We start from the raw sequence: 18,328 nt of genomic DNA on the forward strand, positions 1-18,328 counted from the left end.
ACTTCAGGAAATTTTGGGATATATAATGCGAAGATTGAATATAACTTTTATGTATAAAAAAAAAAAAAAATTTATATAAGTGCGAGGTTCTAAACAATCAAATTAAGCCGCATGTCAAAAATTTTACTGGAAAAGATTGTTCTGATGCCAACTATCCTCAAATTGATAATTTTGACATCAAAATGCATGGACATGAGAAAAAAAATGGATTTCAAAATTTCAAAATAATGTATCTTGTAACGCATTTTTGGACCGTCAATTTTTAAGATTTTCAAATTTTCATTGTTCGATCTGCACTTTTTTTTAAACTTTCAAATTTTATAATTAAATATGAAAAAATAGTTAAAGCTATCCAAAAAATTTTCTAACTGAAACCACATTCCTCGACACTATTAGAAGGTGCGCTCGATTTTGATGGTTTAGAACCTCGCTCTGAATAAACAGCACCCTAAAAAAAATGTGAAATAAATTGGTGCGAAAAAAAAACTCCCAATCACTTAGGAAGTTTTTTACGTGAAAATGTTTTTAATATTTTCACGGTTACCGAAAATAAGTATTGGTAACCAAAGCGCTGTCGGCCTCTCTGGTCTTCTACCCAAAGATTTATCTGTTTTTCCATTGCTTTCCGCTTTGCTCTGTGTCTCAAGAAATTCATGGAACCTCAATTCGCGATGAACTTCGAAACCCTGAAAGTGACCCAATCCGAGCCTCCAAATTCTGGTATTTTCTTTCTCTACCTCAACAATCCATCTCGAAGAAACGCCCTCACCCCCAAGTTCTTCACGGAATTCCCCAAAGCCCTCTCTCTCCTCGATCAAAACCCATCTGCGAAACTCATCATACTAGCCTCTAATGGCGACCACTTCTGCTCCGGCATAGACATTCTTTCTCTGAAATCTCTCCAAAACCAACAAACCCAAGACCAAGGTCGGGCACGAGAGGCCCTTCGGCGGGCCATTAAAGAGATGCAGTCTGCCATTACAGCTATCGAGCTTTGTCGAAAGCCTGTTATAGCTTCAATCCATGGAGCTTGTATAGGTGGGGGAGTAGACTTGATCACTGCTTGTGATCTCAGGCTCTGTAGCAAACAAGCTTTCTTCTCTGTAAAAGAGGTGGATTTGGGTTTAACAGCTGATTTAGGTAGTCTTCAGAGACTTCCTTATTTGATTGGTTATGGAAACACCATGGATTTAGCCTTAACATGTCGAAGAATCGATGGGCTCGAAGCTAAGAAACTGGGCTTGGTTCAAACGGTCTTTGAATCGAGAGATGATTTGGAGAAAGGGGTGATGGAGTTAGCTTCTTCTATTGCAGAAAAGTCCCCAATGGCTTTAATGGGGACCAAAGCAGTGATGCTTAAGGGGAGAGAACTGGGGGTTGAGCATGGTTTGGACTATGTAGCGACCTGGAATTCAGCCATGTTATTGTCAAAAGATTTGGAGGAAGCTGTTGAAGCTAGTGTTCAGAAGAGGAAGCCTGTGTTTGCAAAGCTGTAAGAATGCTTTGGTATGGAGATTAACACAGATGTAATGCTCCTTTTCTTCTTTGAGTTTTTCTTGATGGAGATTACTAAAGATATAATGTTCCTCTTTCTTCTTTCACTTTTTGTTGATGAAATTTAAGTTATTTAACTGGTTAGTGGGAAAACTGTCCCTTTTTATAAGGTGTTTTTTATGGAGCTGTAAGAAAGCTTGTCGTTCTGGGATAATGAAGATATGGTAAAATTGAATTTATGTGGGATAATGAAAATATGTTAAAATTGAATTTATGTGACTTTGTAGGATAATTTGAATGTATTTATTGCTTTTATCTTTATTTTCCTTTTTAGAGGGATAACTTGGTGATTGTTTATGGAGTGCATGTCTACCGGTAAATAGTGGCTTTGGTGATTGTTTATGGAGTGCATGTCTATTGGTAAATACTGGTTTTTATGATTAGTGGAAGGATTTCACTTTATCTTAACCAAAATCCAATTACAAAATTGTTTCCTATTCTGGGGAAGGACCTTACAATAAGGTTAGGAAGCCAAACCATGCTCTGAAGTTAGCAGATTGCTATTTGTTAGTCTTTCAATGTGAACAATTGAATTATTTCTTGGTTACTAGAAAATACTGCTTTTTGATGTTTGATTTATTGACATTATCTTTTTTTTCTTGCTACTATGTCCTTGCCATGCTTTAAGGTTTTAGATTTATTCTTTCCCACTTCTTCTTTCATGGTTATTCTATCTCCTTTTTGGGTTTAAATGTGATAATTGAATGGAAATCTGGAAAGGGACATTGCTGTTTTACTGCAAATGGTTATTCTATCTCCTTTTTGGGTTTAAATGTGGTAATTGAATGGATATCTGCAAAGGGACATCCCTGTTTTACTGCAGGGAGAATGCTTCTTTTGTGAAGCATTAAGTTTTTATTTCTTGTTTCTGTTTCTGCAAAGTTTTAATATTGGTTCTTGTTTGGCTGAACTGTGCATGTCGGGTTGCACGAAAATGCTGGTTTTGATGCGTCTTTCTTTCTTTTAGGTCATATAAGTTGTGGATACCATTTGATAATAAAATGGGATTCTTGATTTTAGCTTGATTTTCAAATCTCAGTGAACCAGGTAATGCTGATGCTTTGGTTTCGGTTGAAGAAACAGGCAATTCATTTAATTTCAGAGTTCTGGAGATCTTTATTCAAAGTTTTAGATTTTTTATTACGTTTTAGGATTATTTGTGTACTTTGATGACCACTAATAATCAGATATCTTCGAATGTACCGATTTCCATATGGCTCTGGGCAAGTTCAGTTCATGACACGCTTCTGGTCATTTTGGATATGTTTGACTGGTTTTCGATGATTTTAGTTTAATGCAGAGGTTAGGATTAGATAAATATATGTGGAGCCAATGGTTACTGAAATTAGATATTCTCACTCTAGGAAGCTATGTCAACACGATTTTCAGGGGAGAGTTCATGAAAGTGAATTTAAATATACAGCATAGAGTTCTCGATATATTTGCCAGGTAAGTGTCACACATGTGCCACAAATGCGCCATGAGTCTAGACAACTACGTGATAGGAGCTCGTGGTGGATTCAATCCCTAAACATGCTATTAGGGAGTCACCCAAATGAGACAAGGGCAAATACTTCAATCCTAAAGATCCCTTACTAGACTGATAACAGCATAATTTACATTTATTCTGAAACCGTAATAAGATGAGGAAATACTTTGACACATCTTGGAGACTTGGATATTGAGGAAGACATGCAGTTGGGGCTAAAGTTTGAAGAGAAGGAATTTGGAGTCTAAAACCGTAATAAGCTGAGGAAATACTTTGACACATCTTGGAGACTTGGATAGTGAGGAAGACATGCAGTTGGGGCTAAAGTTTGAAGGGAAGGAATTTGGAGACAATAAGAAGGGAGGTACCATAATGTGCCCATGATTTCCAACCCTTTTTTCTTGGCTGGCGACAATGATTATATATTATCTATGTATTCTTATCCATTCAGACATGCTTGTTTTTATGGTTGAATTTTTTTTGGTTAAGTAAAGTAAGCCAGTGGGGATTTGGGCCTCCTACCTTTTAGTGAGAATGGAGTCAGAGACTTCATCATAGGGTTCGTTGGTACTACCGCCAAGGACCCAGCCCATTCTCAACCATAATGTGCCCATGATTTCCAATCCCTTTTCTTGCCTGATATTCTCTTTGTTCTCCGTTTTGCCTTTGGTGGCGGCAAGTTGTTCTGCTCCATTACCAGCAGCAGCAAAACATTAGGAAGCCCAAGACATTATCTCAGCAATCTTACCTCTATCTTGTTAATCTATATTGGTCCAATTTCATTTTAGACCAATATAGGGAGGTGGTTAGGTGAGAATTTGAACATGTGGCCCTCATACTCATACCTGGAGATTTGACGATGCTTAGTCAGATTACCAGTGACACAATATGGGTCTTTGGTGAAGGATGTATAGCTTATTATTGGCAAGTTTGTATGAGTTTGGAAGGAATTCCCAATAATAGATACTGTTCTCTTGGTTATGTTTCAATCAGAAACAAATTTGGTCCAGATTTTCAAATGTGCCAAAATTCTAGGATTGTAACTCAGTCCTTAGGGTCAAAGATTCTAATTTTTAGGTTTTTAACTACCATGGTCAAATAAATGTGGAACCTGGAAATTGATAAATAAAACAATTATATAGCCATGCAACAATACTAGAACAGAAAATCACAATACAATCAAGCATGTATAATATTGGGGTACACAGAATGGCAATCCACTATTCTCTCATGCTTCCAATCTCCCTAAACCAATCCCACCTCCCTTCTCCTCTACAACAACAACATTTTTTTTTCTGTTTAAATAATATCTTGTGCTGAGACACCTTATTTCACATAATTCAATATGCTGTGAGAAAAGACCTTATTTATCCCTAAGATTCCTACCCCTGTCAAGCTCTCCTTAAAACTTTTATACATCTTAGATCAGTGACCTCTCTCTCAAAGCAAGTCATTCTTCAGTCATCCAGGAACTCTCTCTCTCTCTCTCTCTCTCTCTCTCTCAAAGTAAGTTATTCTTTAGTCACATAGGAACCAAGTCATTCTTTAGTCAGATAGGAACCATACTAGAGAATCTAAACCCTTCCTCTTCAACCTATGTTCTTTTTCTTATCTCTCGTGAAAAATTGCAATGAGAGACAGAGAGAGAGCTCTCTATTGGAATGATCAAGCTAGCTTGGAATATTTTTGGCATAGTAAAGCTAGTGAAAATAGCTTTTGAAGCATGCTAAAGGCACTTGAGCTCACTGATATATAATCCAAAATCTCATAAAATCTCAGCCATGAAAAACTAAGTAAAACTTAGTGAAAACTATACCAAATGAAGCCATGATGAACTAGGCATGTGGATCAAGCATGGAATGACTTAAACTAACTCGAAGAAGCACTTAGAGGAAAGCACTTTAATGTTATGGATGGATTTACAACAAGAAAGGATTGGCAAGTGAAGGTGATAGAAAGCCCTTTAAGTGTTCTCCAAGCTAGCTCCAATAGTGATGGGGTATGTCTCTCTCTTAGTCTCACTATCTCTCTCTTTTACTATCTTTTCGCTCAAATGTCTAAGGCAAGAAGTAGGGAGCATATGCCTCTCTATGGGCTACTCTTTGTTACTGTAAACGTGTAGAGTATACTATAATGGTTCAAGTATGGAGGCTTTTTGTGATTAAATTTAAGGACAGCAAGGGGTGAGAGGGCTTAGATCCTAGTCATACGACTCATAAAATTACTATTTTATATATGGTGATTTATCACACCTTTATGCCCTTTAAGCCCAACTCATTTCAAAATTACCTTTAATTAAAATAATTGTGAGAGATGAAATCAAGAGAATGTTATGCCCCTCAAATATCTAAACTTTTCATCTCACTTTAAAATTTAAATCTCGAAATTCGGTTCTATGTCATTGCCCACACACACAGTGTCATATTTCAAATACTTGGCATCATATATCACACACTTGGTATCATAGCTCGCACACTTGTGCAATGAAATATTAATATCTTATAAAAATCTTTTAGATCTAAAACACTATTGGATAATGAATCTCAAAATAAGGAAAATATTTAGATCCTTCGCGACACACAAATCTGAGGGACTACACTAGTGCTTCAGGAAACCTTAATAAACATAACTCCACTAACTCCCCATCCAAACACGAAATAAGGGCACCACCCTATGCTCTCCACATCACACCCATGTGATACACATGGAGTGACTTGGCAACCACATGGCACCTGTTGTTCACTTGGGTGCCCCTTGCCCCACATGTGTGGCTCCCCTCGTTTGATATTTTCTCCACTCTCCTTTGTGTTTATGAGCATTAGCTTCTGTGCAACGTTTTAGTTCAAAGTAGATCCATCACACTTATTTGAGGGCTTATATCACCTAGAGGGTATTCTAAGTTCATCTCTAGGTGGCACTTCATACACAAGTTTCCCTCTGCCCCACATCACTCTACACTGGGATATCACTCTCATGTTATTCACCTTCCTCCATTACTTCTCCTCGGTGATCATTATGTACCATGTGTTGGGTGTATTTTTTAGACACAATTCAATGACCAAATATGTGGGGATATATGCAATCAATGACTAGTACTAACCTTAAGGATAGGATGAATCAGGTTCAAACAACCATTCAGCACGTATAGGCTTGATAGACGGAGGAATGCCATAAGAGGTGTATAAACATGAATTCAAGATATCTCTGCAAAATAGACTTCAAATAATACAATAAGGACTTGCCATCTAGGGCTTCAATAAGCCTTCAAAGACCTGATAGTCAGTCACCGTATGCTTTAACGGCCGGATCCACTCAAATGACTACCAAAATAGGAGACCAAGCTATGGGACTTATGTTCTTATGACCATTATATGCCTGTTGACATGATATTGGGGAAGTTTGAAAATATACTGATATGTCTTGAATACTCACATTCGTCGAGAAGGGTTTGACAACCGGACCTTTGTAGAACCTCATCAAATTATATCATAATGGTTTATATGCCTCTAGTCCAAAAATCATACAAATTGGATGTCATTTGATGCATCTCCTGATTCACTAGTTATCAAGATATGCCCTGATTGGATGTTCCTCTCATGACCGACTGACTCTCTCACGATACGTGGTAATCCTCTTCCCAAGGTTTTAGTTCATTTGGAGATTATTTGACCTCTCATTAGAAGTCAAGGCTTATGTCTGTTGGCTGTTGGACACACACACAAGCTAAGATATCCTCTAGTCACTAAGACCAAGATTTCTCTCAATTTATAAGGAGCTTTCTTACGAGACTTGAACCATTGGATTTCTGACTCAACTCCCTATCAACCCTTTCGGTAACATCATAGAAGTCTCTCATATAAAATTTGTTGGAGCTGAAGCACCCGTCATCAAATTGTGTTGGAACTTAATTGCCAGACCCTCACTACACTAGGAATATCAAGAGTTTAGCACCAAATTTAGTAGAGATGCCCCTCATGACCTTTCTATAACATGTCCAGCCCCCATAGTTAATACATTTATGTGGTGAAAGCGATTCAACTCATAATGGTCCGATTTGGTGCTTAGCTCTAAAACAAAAAAAGATTAACTTTGGCGAGATATATCTCCCTCGTTATTGACTGATATGAGGTGAGCCATGGACCATTCGATTCCGCTATGACTATGAGTCGTCTATCTCCACACCAAATTTCAGGACTAAAAGTCCCTTCACCAGAGTGTTACCCATGAAGTGAAACATGCTCAGATAGACAGACGGGTTTGACCAAAGGAGTCACAAAAATAACAAAATTCTTATATTTTCTTGTTGGGAGATTTGGTCAAAATGAGTTTGCGTTGTGTTCAAATTTAAATACGGTTTAAAGGGGACGAAAACATATCCATTTGAGCTCTTTGGTTGTAGATTTGAATTCAAATAGTATTTAACCTTACCCATGTAACCAATATGTGAAAGAGTGGCTTCAACCACCTAATCTTTGGGTAAGGTTCTACAAATTCAATATTATCTTCAATGAAGTTTCTATAAAAGGGCCTCTCTCAACAGTAAAAAGGGGACTGATCCCTAAACTCTTACACAAACATAACCAAAATTGTATTTGGAGAGAGTTACTACCCATCCCAAAACATTTTCCTACACGTATAGAGAGAGAAACCATCAATAGCATGACAGTCTCTGCAGTGTGTACATTAAGAGAGAGAAAGTACTCACAAACAGACTCACTTGAAGGCAACAGGAGCTTGGAGGAGAAGAAAAGTGAAGACTCTGTCACTGCATACAGTATACGGGCATGATACACCCATGGTCTTGATATTTTTCTTCTTCTTTTCTGCGTACTTTTCCTCTTTTGAGTTTATAATCATACATTTAGCTCATTTCACCATAGGATTTTGGAGATATGACTCAAAGAATGGCAGTAGGTCATCCTGGATGTTGTCTTTTGAGCATTGAATAGAGCTTCAGTGTTGTAGATGAATGGTATGGTCACCAACAGTGTTCCCTCAAGGATCTTTAAAAAAATGGTATCAAATGATATCAAAATGACTTGAAATTTTGAATTATGTCCACATCATTCCACCAAGTTTTGGCCTCTACAGATATCATTCCCCAATAGTGTCTTTGTAAATTGACCTACTTTTTGGCCACCATGTCTCCAACTTTGAAATCTCATATCTCGGGCATCTGGTATCAAAAAGCCTTGTTTTCTAGAAAGCATCTGGGAGGCCATGTAGATTAAATCTTAGCCCCATTTTGATGACCTTTTCAACCTATCTAATCGCGATTCGAATTCATTTCCTTTATTAACTATCCGTGCAGCAGTTAAAGTGCCCCAGGGGTGTTTGTAGCCTATGATCTTCATACTAAAGATCATACTCCACGTATTATAATGATACACCAAATTTGATCTCGATCTAGACTCTCGGTAGTGTCCTGAAATCTCCAATAATTCCAGTGTTCTATAATATCGGATGCCTGTTGACAGTCAATGAACTGTTCGTCCGCAATCTACGGGTTGTAGTTGTTTGGCCACTGTCATACTCCCTATCTTTTAAGGGTTTTCTATGACTAAAATGAAGTCTCAATGTCCATCCCTAGGTTTTAACCCAGTGTTTGTTGTGATTAGATTACCACATTGAGAAAAGTGGGCTGTTTGGCGTAATCTTAATAACCACAATCACAACTTCCTATAGACAACCTTCCCGTACCCCTTGAAGGTCTTACTGCTCCCTCCTTGCTTTAACCAAAGGACGAGGAAAAGCTACCCTGGTGTATCGGCAGATGTCCAATCCCGTAGCGCCCATGAGCATTTTGGTGCTCCCCGACATCGGAGTGCTGTTAAGTATGGGGTGGTCCATACCTAAAAAATGATAAGTATGGGGTGGTCCAATGTTGGAGAAATTGAATGGCTTCATAATTAAAAAATTTCAAACGGGGGTGGTCTGATATGGGAGATAAAGAGAATCATAAAAATTTACTGGCATCGACTGTACATGGCTCACATGAAAAATTAACTTCATAACACAAATATTCCCTTTCAAGTCATTCACCTAAATATAAATTGCTAAATCTCATGAAGACAATATTTATGTCAACACTAATAAATCCAAATCCACAAAAAGCAGTGTAACTACAATGAGCACATTGTTGAGGTCCAAATTGTTGACTTTGGGCGGAGAGGAGAGCCCTTGGCTTCTTGGCTTGAGGGCTTGGGGTCAGTGAGACAGCAACCATGAGAGGATTTGGGCTTATACAGGGCTTGAGCTCAGGCAAAATACTAGAACTGGGTGCGGAATAGAGAGGGGAGCAGGGTATGAGGTTGGACGGTTTAGAGAGAGTTAGTGAGAGAGACAGATTTGAACCACCACTGAACTGATGAATTAGCTAGTTCAATAACTAGACGGTCACTGATTCAGAAGTTAATGGACCAGTCCAAATTTAGGGGTTGAAAAATGCTTTTTGCCTCCATCTTTGTTGTTTTTTTTATGAGAAAAAATTATTTAAGAGTGATTTTTTCGTTCTGCTTGATATATATTAGTGGGATCATGTGCGTTGCATGTAAACATGAAATTTAATGATGTAAATATGAAAAGAGAGAGTACATAGAAACACAATGAGCATTCAACTAAAACTATTAATTTAGACGTTATCCTATTTAGGTTACAGTCTCTCTCGTTCAGAAAAATATCATTAACAAAATAAAAGTAGTATAGTTATAATTAAACCAAAAGCAACCTAATAAAATATAAATAAGCTGAAAAAGCATATAAAAAATATATTTAAAGAAATTTGTTTTATATTTAGGGACTTTTGAAAAAAAAAAGAGAAAATAGGGAATATGACCAAAAAAAAAAAACTCACCAATCTTTGTCAATGGAGATCCAAATTATATATCCACATTTTATACAACAATCCCATATATTTTTTTTTCTGTTTTGGGGGATTCCTTTCAATTTCTAAGTTATACATAAAACTCCGGACCACTCAGTTCTAGGAATCGAACGTGGCCGAGTAATCGGGCTGAGTCTAAGTGGACTCGGGTGAGTATTCAAACAGTAATAGTACAAAATGTGGGAAGAGCTTTTTCAAAAACTAAATGCACCTTTTTAGATCTTGCCATTGTTAGTCCTTTGGCTTTTACGTGCTGCAACATACAACCCATATAAGCCAGAAAACATTATATATCAAAGAAGTGCTCGAAAACAGTACACGACATCACAAATCTAAAACATTGAGTCTACCTTATTATCTCGATGGGTGCTCCTTTGTATGAAGTTGGCTTGCATGTTAAACGTAATAGTTCATGATGTATTTCTTTGTTGTATCCATAAATCCAATCTCTCTCGTTTAATTGAAAGGGTAATGCCTTCTATTGTCATTATATCAATAGAGAATATGTTTTTTAATATTTCTCCATTTGAATATATCAAGACAATGATATTGTGGTAAGGATTGTTTTCATTCGTCAAAAAAAAAATGTGGATTGTTTCTAATATTCTTTAGGAATGTGGATTGTTTCTAGGACATGGTTTCTATGCGGCCAGCCTGCATATTGTAGAAATGTGTGTTTGGCAATAAATATATTTTTTCAATATAATTTTATCTTAATTTTTAGAGAATATATAATCTTTAACATGGAGATCATCAATATGAAAAAAATAATGATAATTTAAAACTATAAATTATAATTATATTAAGAAAACATTTGGACTGTTAATTACATTTGTTTTTAGGTGGACCACCTATTTGCATCGATCTTTAAGATGGATGCTTTATAAGGAGGGAAAGGTTTCTATGCTTCTCCTACAACATATTGTCTATCCTCCCCCTACCATCCAGCCATCCAATTTTGATCAAGAGAGCCACTCACCGTTTGATCTTAGATCCGACGTCTCAAAGTATATTATTTTTAGTTTTTTTATATACAAATTGTATGAATATGAAATTGTGTCATCTTCTCATTTGATAAAATATAATGACCAAAATACCCCTTAAAACTTTCAGGGGTATTTTGATCATTTTATTTTATTGAAAATATATTTTTATATTTTTTTGCTAGTCCGAGTTTAATATAGGAATGGACTTCCAAAATTTGGTGTCAAAATAATTTATAGAAAAAATTAAAAATAAAATAGTATAGAGACGTGACATTGTGATTGAGGCAATCTTAGCCCTCCATTCATAATGGACGGTTAGATACGGGGGAGGATAGAACTTTTATGTTGCAGGGGAAGCATAGAAAGCTTGCCTTTATAAGGACCGTATGAAACAATTTTCCTTGTTTCTAAAATAGGGTATTGTCTATCTTCTCTCTCTTTAATGAATAGTAGTACAACAGCTGGCCAGCTATAATAAATAGTAAATAAGTGAAATGGGAGCCGTCATATATTTACATGCGGTTCAAAATGTACATCACTATTTTAATTTTAATTTGTTTTATATGAATCGAATTAATATGAAATTTTGGGTGTATATACCCAAAATAATTTCGAACCATATAAAAATATCAAAAAATTATTTCCAATAATTTAAAATGATCAAACTACCCTTGGCATTTTTCAGGGGTATTTTGGTTATTTTATATTTTGGGAAATATTTTTTTATATATTTTTTATTTGTGCGTCCTATTTTTTAGTACGCATATCTAAAATTTCATTATGATCCAATTTATAGAAAAATAATTAAAATTAAAACAGTGATATGCATTATGAATCGCATGATGAAGATCTGACGACTCCCATTCTACCTATATTACCTATATTACTGTTTATTATAGCTGACCAGTTAGTTTTTTCTAATATATATATATATATATATATATATATATATATATATATATATAAAGGTAAACAAATAAAATTAAAATTTAATGGTTAATTTATCTATAATAAAAAGTGAGAGAGATGAGGTTCTCTTCCTCTCAACTCTAACACCTTGAGCAATAGCCCTCCACGAGCAATGAGATTTCCAGCTAAGTTCTGGAGAGAGTACGGAGAGATTACACTTAGCTTCAACAATCATGGTCTCTTTTTTTTTTCCTTTTTTTTTTAATATATACTATTTTAATATTAAGTAATATTTAATATTTAGTACTTTAGAGTATGGAGAATACGAAAACAATAAAAAATTGTATGCCCATGTTGCCTTAGGTCCTTATGAAATTAAGAATTAGGGTCTTACAATTTTGTGTTTTATTTTTTTCATTTTATTTTCTAATCTTAGGATATTTTGAAGGGTTTTACAATTTGAAAGTGTCCCTCACAATATTATCCAGAAAAAAGAAAAAAAAAAGCCCCATGATTTTTGTATTTTATTTTTTTACATATACATAGTCTTCTTTTAATGTTATATTTTGTTAAGGACTTTTATAATTAAAATTTTTGAAATCCATTAAAAGCTGAATTGTAAAATTTTTAAAAATAAAAATAAAATAAAAAGAAAAGAAATATATTTGGTCCAAAATTGCAATTTCCCTTTTTAGTACATCATGTTTTGAGTAACAATTGCAAGTGCTTTTAGTTTATGCTTTGTAAAAATCATTAAAAGTTAAACCAAAACAAGTAAACAAGAAAACAAGAATGCAAAAAAATATATGGAAATATATTTGGGAAATATTTATTTTTCTCCTTTTATTTCTTCAAAATTTTTTACTTTTCGTAGTTCTTATATTTTCAAAAAAAATTTCCGAAACCCACTGTTTTACATGAGTCATTATTTCCCATATAAATAATACCTAAAACCAATCCATATGTGGAGTTACTTGAATGGATGCACCTAAATCAAGCAACCCATGCTACTAAATTTCCTTATCCACTGACAATTTTTTTATTCTTAAAAAATTAAATTTCTTCTACTAGATTTTCTTGAGACTCACATGATTGGCTTCTCTTTATGACTAGATATAGGAGAATCATGATTTCTTTTTTGTGTTTTATAGTATTTTTTCGTATGGCTTAAATTTTTAAGCCCCAACACTCCACTTTTTTATGTCCTCTCGGCTTGGATATTGACTGACATCTTCCTGTAGTTCTCTCCATTGATCTACCCCATGCTACAATTACATTTGCAGAATATTCATGACCGTACTCTCTCATATTACTCTATAAGAATTGCTAAAATAACATAATCAAATTCAAGAGACTTCTTAAATTTAACCTTCTATGCAATCAAAGTAGAGCGCTCCTTCAAATAGTGTAGAGAAATATGGTTTCAATATTGGAAGTCTTTGTGATAGTTTTAAAATATATTTTCATATCTAATTATAAAATTTAAAGCTTACTTGAAAACTTTGAAAACCAACGGTCCAAAATGCATTACAAGATACACTATTTCCAAAACTTGAAATTCAATCTTTTTCTCATGTCCATGCATCTTGAGGTCAAGATGATCAATTTGAGGATATTTGGGTATCAAAACAATATGTTCTAGTGAGTTTTTTGAGGTGGGCTCTAATTTGATTGTTTTGAGCCTCGGCTCTATATAATTTTTTTTTCAAATATAAAAGAACAATACATCAAGGTTTACATAGTTAGGCAAATTGCTTACAACTATAGGATAAAAATAATCTCTTCCACTAATCAGAAAAGCACCATTGCAAGCATGGCGATACAAGTGTTTGCACGCTTTCTCTCATAAGCCATAAAAAATGTTGAAGTTTCTATAGGGCCTAGGTTTTATGAAAACAAAATAAAGTCTCACCTCAAATCATCGTCTAGAAAGCACTTTTGGCAACATAAATCTTTACGATGATTCTAAAATCAATTCCCAATACCGAAAATAAAATTTGAATCTCAAAAAATGGTATAAATCTTGCGGATATGCGAACACTTATTATTAGGGTTAAATGGACGGTCTAGACAATTTGTTAAAAATACACTACTGTTAAAACTTGAAATCATTTTTTTTTCACAACCATATTGTCCAAGCCGAGATGATCGATGTAATGTTTTCCAATTATTGAATTACAATTTTCAATGAGTTATGAGATGAGGATTTACTTATTTCAATAGAGCTGCAGCCCTATTAAACCATTTTCCCATAACAAAAAGAAAAAAAAAAGAAAAAGGGCCTTAAAACGAGGGAAGAAAAAAAAAAAAAGGCCCTAAGAGATCCACGTGAGGCCCCATCTGGGTCCGATCCTTTTAGGACTTTTTAGTTTTAGGAATCACCAAATGTTATCCCATTCATGTTGGAGGTTAATACCTATAGATTTGGGGGTGTACGTAATATGCTTTGTGCATATGGGAATTTTCTTGTTGGGCTGAGAATTTATCCGTTTCCGATCTGAAACTCTAAATTGAGAACTTATATGGATACAAGATTTGGATCCAAAATTCAGATCGGGATTCAAAATCCAGATCCAAATAGTAAATACAGTATATATATATATATATATATATATATATATATATATATATATATATATATATATATATATATATATATATATATATATATATATATATATAGGGGTGTGGTTTGTATAGATCCGAGGCTATAAACAATCAAATTAGAGCCCACCTTCAAATAGTATCGAGAAATGTGGTTTCACTATTGGAAATCTTTATCTAGCCTTAAATTATATTTTCATCTTTAACAATAAAATTTAAAGCTTCAAAAATCTTGTAGATTGAGCAGATCTATGAAAACTTGAATAACTTAAAATTTGATGGCCCAAAAATGCATTACAAGATGAACTATTTTCAAAACTTAGAATCTATTTTTTTCTCAATTCCATTCATCTTGATGTCAAGATGATCAATTTGAGGATATTTGGGCATTAAAATAACCTCTTCTAGTGAAGTTTTTAAGGTAGGTTCTAATTTGATTGTTTAAAACCTAGGCTCTATATAAACTTTCCCATACATATATGTTGTAACCTATATGTTAATTAATTTATTTTAACTTTTATAGTTATAGTGTAAAAGCAATGCTCCCTCAGGAGCAAAATGGGACTCAAATTTGCGAAACTACAAGAAAGTGTGCTGATAATACTTTTTTTTTACAATGTTCCATAACTTTATTAATCAAAGGGGATTACAACGAAATCAAATGATAACATCAGATATAACTAAAGCTTGCAAATATACGCCTTTCCTTTCCATTGAGTCTGCCACCACGTTACCCTCCCCATAAACATGATTAAAATGTATACTCAACGTACGAATCGTATCCATAATCTTCATGCATACCGATCTTAACTTCCACAATGCTATAGACTTATGAGTACACCGGTAAACCATTCAAAGAATCACACTCGATCACACAAGGATCTTGGATAGCTCTATCATATAATATTTTCAAACCTTATGAAATTGCTAACAACTCTACCTCATTAGCTATCTTGACTCCATATGGATCTGCAAAGCAAAAGATACATACACCCCTATGGTCCCTTACTATTCCTCCCACATTAGTTGATCACGGGTTCCTAAAAGAGCTACCATTGCAATTCATCTTAATAGAACCCGTCCCAGGAGCTATCCATCTCCGCATATTCCTTCTATTCACCACCCTTTTGTACCATGAGATTCTTAATATTCCCTACCATATCAACCTTATTTACTCCAAAACCCTCTTTAGTGATCAAAAACCAATTCCAAAGAGTATTTTCTATCATTCTTTTGAGCGATCTCCTTTCAAAGCCATACCCTAAAAAATACGCATATATCTCTCTAGCCAGATCTCCCATAAAACAACTGCCCTCCCAATCTAAAAAATTAAATTCTCAACAGTGGGCAGCCCATCTACAAATATCTGCTCAATGATTTGAATATGGCTTTGAGGCATCAACACAACAATATCCACTTTATTGAAGAACCAACACAAAACATCATAAGAAAACGAGCAGCACAGAAATAAATGGTCTCCATTCTCATCACTCTCTTCCTTACATAATATGCAAATGTTGGTTATGACTCTTCCTCTACTTGTAAGTTTGTCACCACATCACTCCCACATGCTACACCTATGATTGAGGTTTTATCAAAATTAACCTTCATTCCCAAACCCACTTCACAGCATAACAACATCCATCCAATATTAAAAACTTGATCCACAGATGCATCATAGAAGAGAAGGGTATCATCTGCGTATTGCATATGAGTGATTTGCTGGTTATTTGATGTTACTTTAAACCCATTGAATATGTACCTATTAACCACATTCCCAATACAGCGACTAAAATCCTCCACCATTAAAGTAAAAAGAAACGGAGACAAATGGTCCCCTAGTAGCCTTAAAAAACCTTTTAGACTTCCTTCCATTAATATAGAAAAATGTGTACTTGATAAGCAACCACTAATCCAATAACACCATTTTCCCCCATATAAGAATTTCTAAAAGAACATCCCAATCTACTCAATCATACACATTTTTCAGATCTAATTTTTGCAATACACCTGGTTCCTCCTTTAGACTTCTAGAATAAATACACTCCTGCGCAATAAAGACCCCATCAGTAATTATCCTTCCCTTAATAAATGTTGTCTGTGGCCCCGTAACTACTTTATGCAATATCCTCTTTAGGCTCTTCTAATAATTTTGTAATTATTTTGTATAAACTCGTGAACAAACTAATTGGGCGGATATCTGATATATCAGAAATGATGCCTTTTTTTTGGGATTAGAGCCGCATAAGTTGAGTCTATCGCTTTACTTAAAACTCCTCTTGATAAGAACTCATTAACCATCATCATTAAATCCATCTTCACCTATCCCCAAAATTGCTGAAAACAATCTCATAGGATATCCATCAGGACCTGGGGCTTTATCCCCAGCTAAAGAATAGACAGTGCGCTTTAACCTCATCTTCTACTGCCCAAGTTTCCAACAAACTTGCCTCGTCTAGGTTCAGCCTTGTAAAATTCAAACCATTCAGATTAGGTCATCATCATCGTCATCATCATTTTAGCCTTTCCCAATTAATTGGGGTCGGCTACATGAAAACCATTCAGTTTAGGTGTCAAATCTTTGGTAAAAAGCTTCTGAAAATGGTTAACTAATTTCATCTCCCACGTCATTCAATCATCTTCCAACACCCCCTCAAAACATATTCCTAATATATCATTTTGCCTTTTTCTAGAATTTGTAATGGCATGAAAAAACTTAGTGTTCAAGTCTCCTTCTTTCAACCACTTCACTCTTGAACACTGCCTCCAATAAATCTCTTTTGTTCGCAATGTCTCATGGAGAGAGCATAGCAACATTGCCTCCTCCTCATGAAGGTCTCTCGCCAAACCCCCACCTATCTAAATCTGATTATCAACGACATCCAAATTAAGCATTGTCTCCTCAATCTTCTGTTTTACTTGAAATTTTGTATCATTTTTCCATTGGATTAACTTATTCTTAATATTGATTAGTTTTTTATGTACCCAAGATCCATTCCACCCAATAATAATGGAGTTTTGCCAAGTCTGTGTAATTAATTCAAAAACCTCCCTCTCTTCTAACCACACAAGATCTAACCGAAAAGGTTTTGGTCCGAACTGATAGTTATCAGTAAATAAACATAAGGGAACATGATTTGATAGGTAACTTAGTAAAAGATACCACACAAACCAAAGGAAAGTGCTTCTCTCATTTATTAGAGATAAAAAATGGATCAATATTCAAAGAAGATTATCAATACTATTATTAGACCAAGTGTAATGCAACCCATTAATTGACAAATCAATTAATTGATGTCTCAAAATAAAATCAATAAAAAGCTTTAAGAGATGTATGAGATGATATTTCAACAGGCAACCTTATCATATTATAGCCACCCCCATACAAAAAGACAAATTAACAACTTCGATAACATAAGATAGAGCAATCATAAAGTTTTTTTTCAACATATTAGCATTAGGACTATATACATTGCCACAGAACCATCTAAACCCATCAAACAACCCCTCCAAAACCACCAGACAAAATCTATTACCAAAAAAATTATCAATAAGTTTAAAACAAGTTGGATCCCACAGAGACCATAGACCACCATACGCCCCAACTAAATCAACACCAACAAAGGCCACCGGCCCAAAATCCCATACCTCTTAATTAAACTAACTGTCGGTCTCGCAAATTTTGTTTCCTGAAAGAGCAAAATTTCAAGCTTTAGCTTTGTGACCATCATCAAGATCTCATGTTTTCATCTTGCTTCCCCAAACCGCGTGCATTCCAACTAACCACTTTCATCAGACCGTGAAGAACAGCCATTACTGGCCAAATTTGGGATGCCATCCGAACTAGAGTTCAATATTAACTACCTCCTTGCCTTTGTTTGTACCATCAGAATTGCCGACATC

The 18,328-nt window shown here is 34.9% G+C and overlaps 1 protein-coding gene across 1 annotated transcript; it reads left to right on the plus strand.

The window, feature by feature from the left end:
* The first annotated feature begins 393 nt into the window (after nucleotides 1-393).
* On the plus strand, nucleotides 394-1,768 carry DCI1 (delta(3,5),delta(2,4)-dienoyl-CoA isomerase 1). Its single transcript, XM_006844517.4, has one exon. It carries the CDS (start codon nucleotides 654-656, stop codon nucleotides 1,494-1,496), a length of 843 nt encoding a protein of 280 aa, XP_006844580.2. The 5' UTR covers nucleotides 394-653; the 3' UTR covers nucleotides 1,497-1,768.
* Nucleotides 1,769-18,328: the final 16,560 nt, after the last annotated feature.

This window comes from Amborella trichopoda, chromosome 6 (assembly GCF_054954075.1).
Source record: "Amborella trichopoda isolate Santa Cruz 75 chromosome 6, AtrichopodaSantaCruz75HAP2 v2.0, whole genome shotgun sequence".
Taxonomy (NCBI): domain Eukaryota; kingdom Viridiplantae; phylum Streptophyta; class Magnoliopsida; order Amborellales; family Amborellaceae; genus Amborella; species Amborella trichopoda.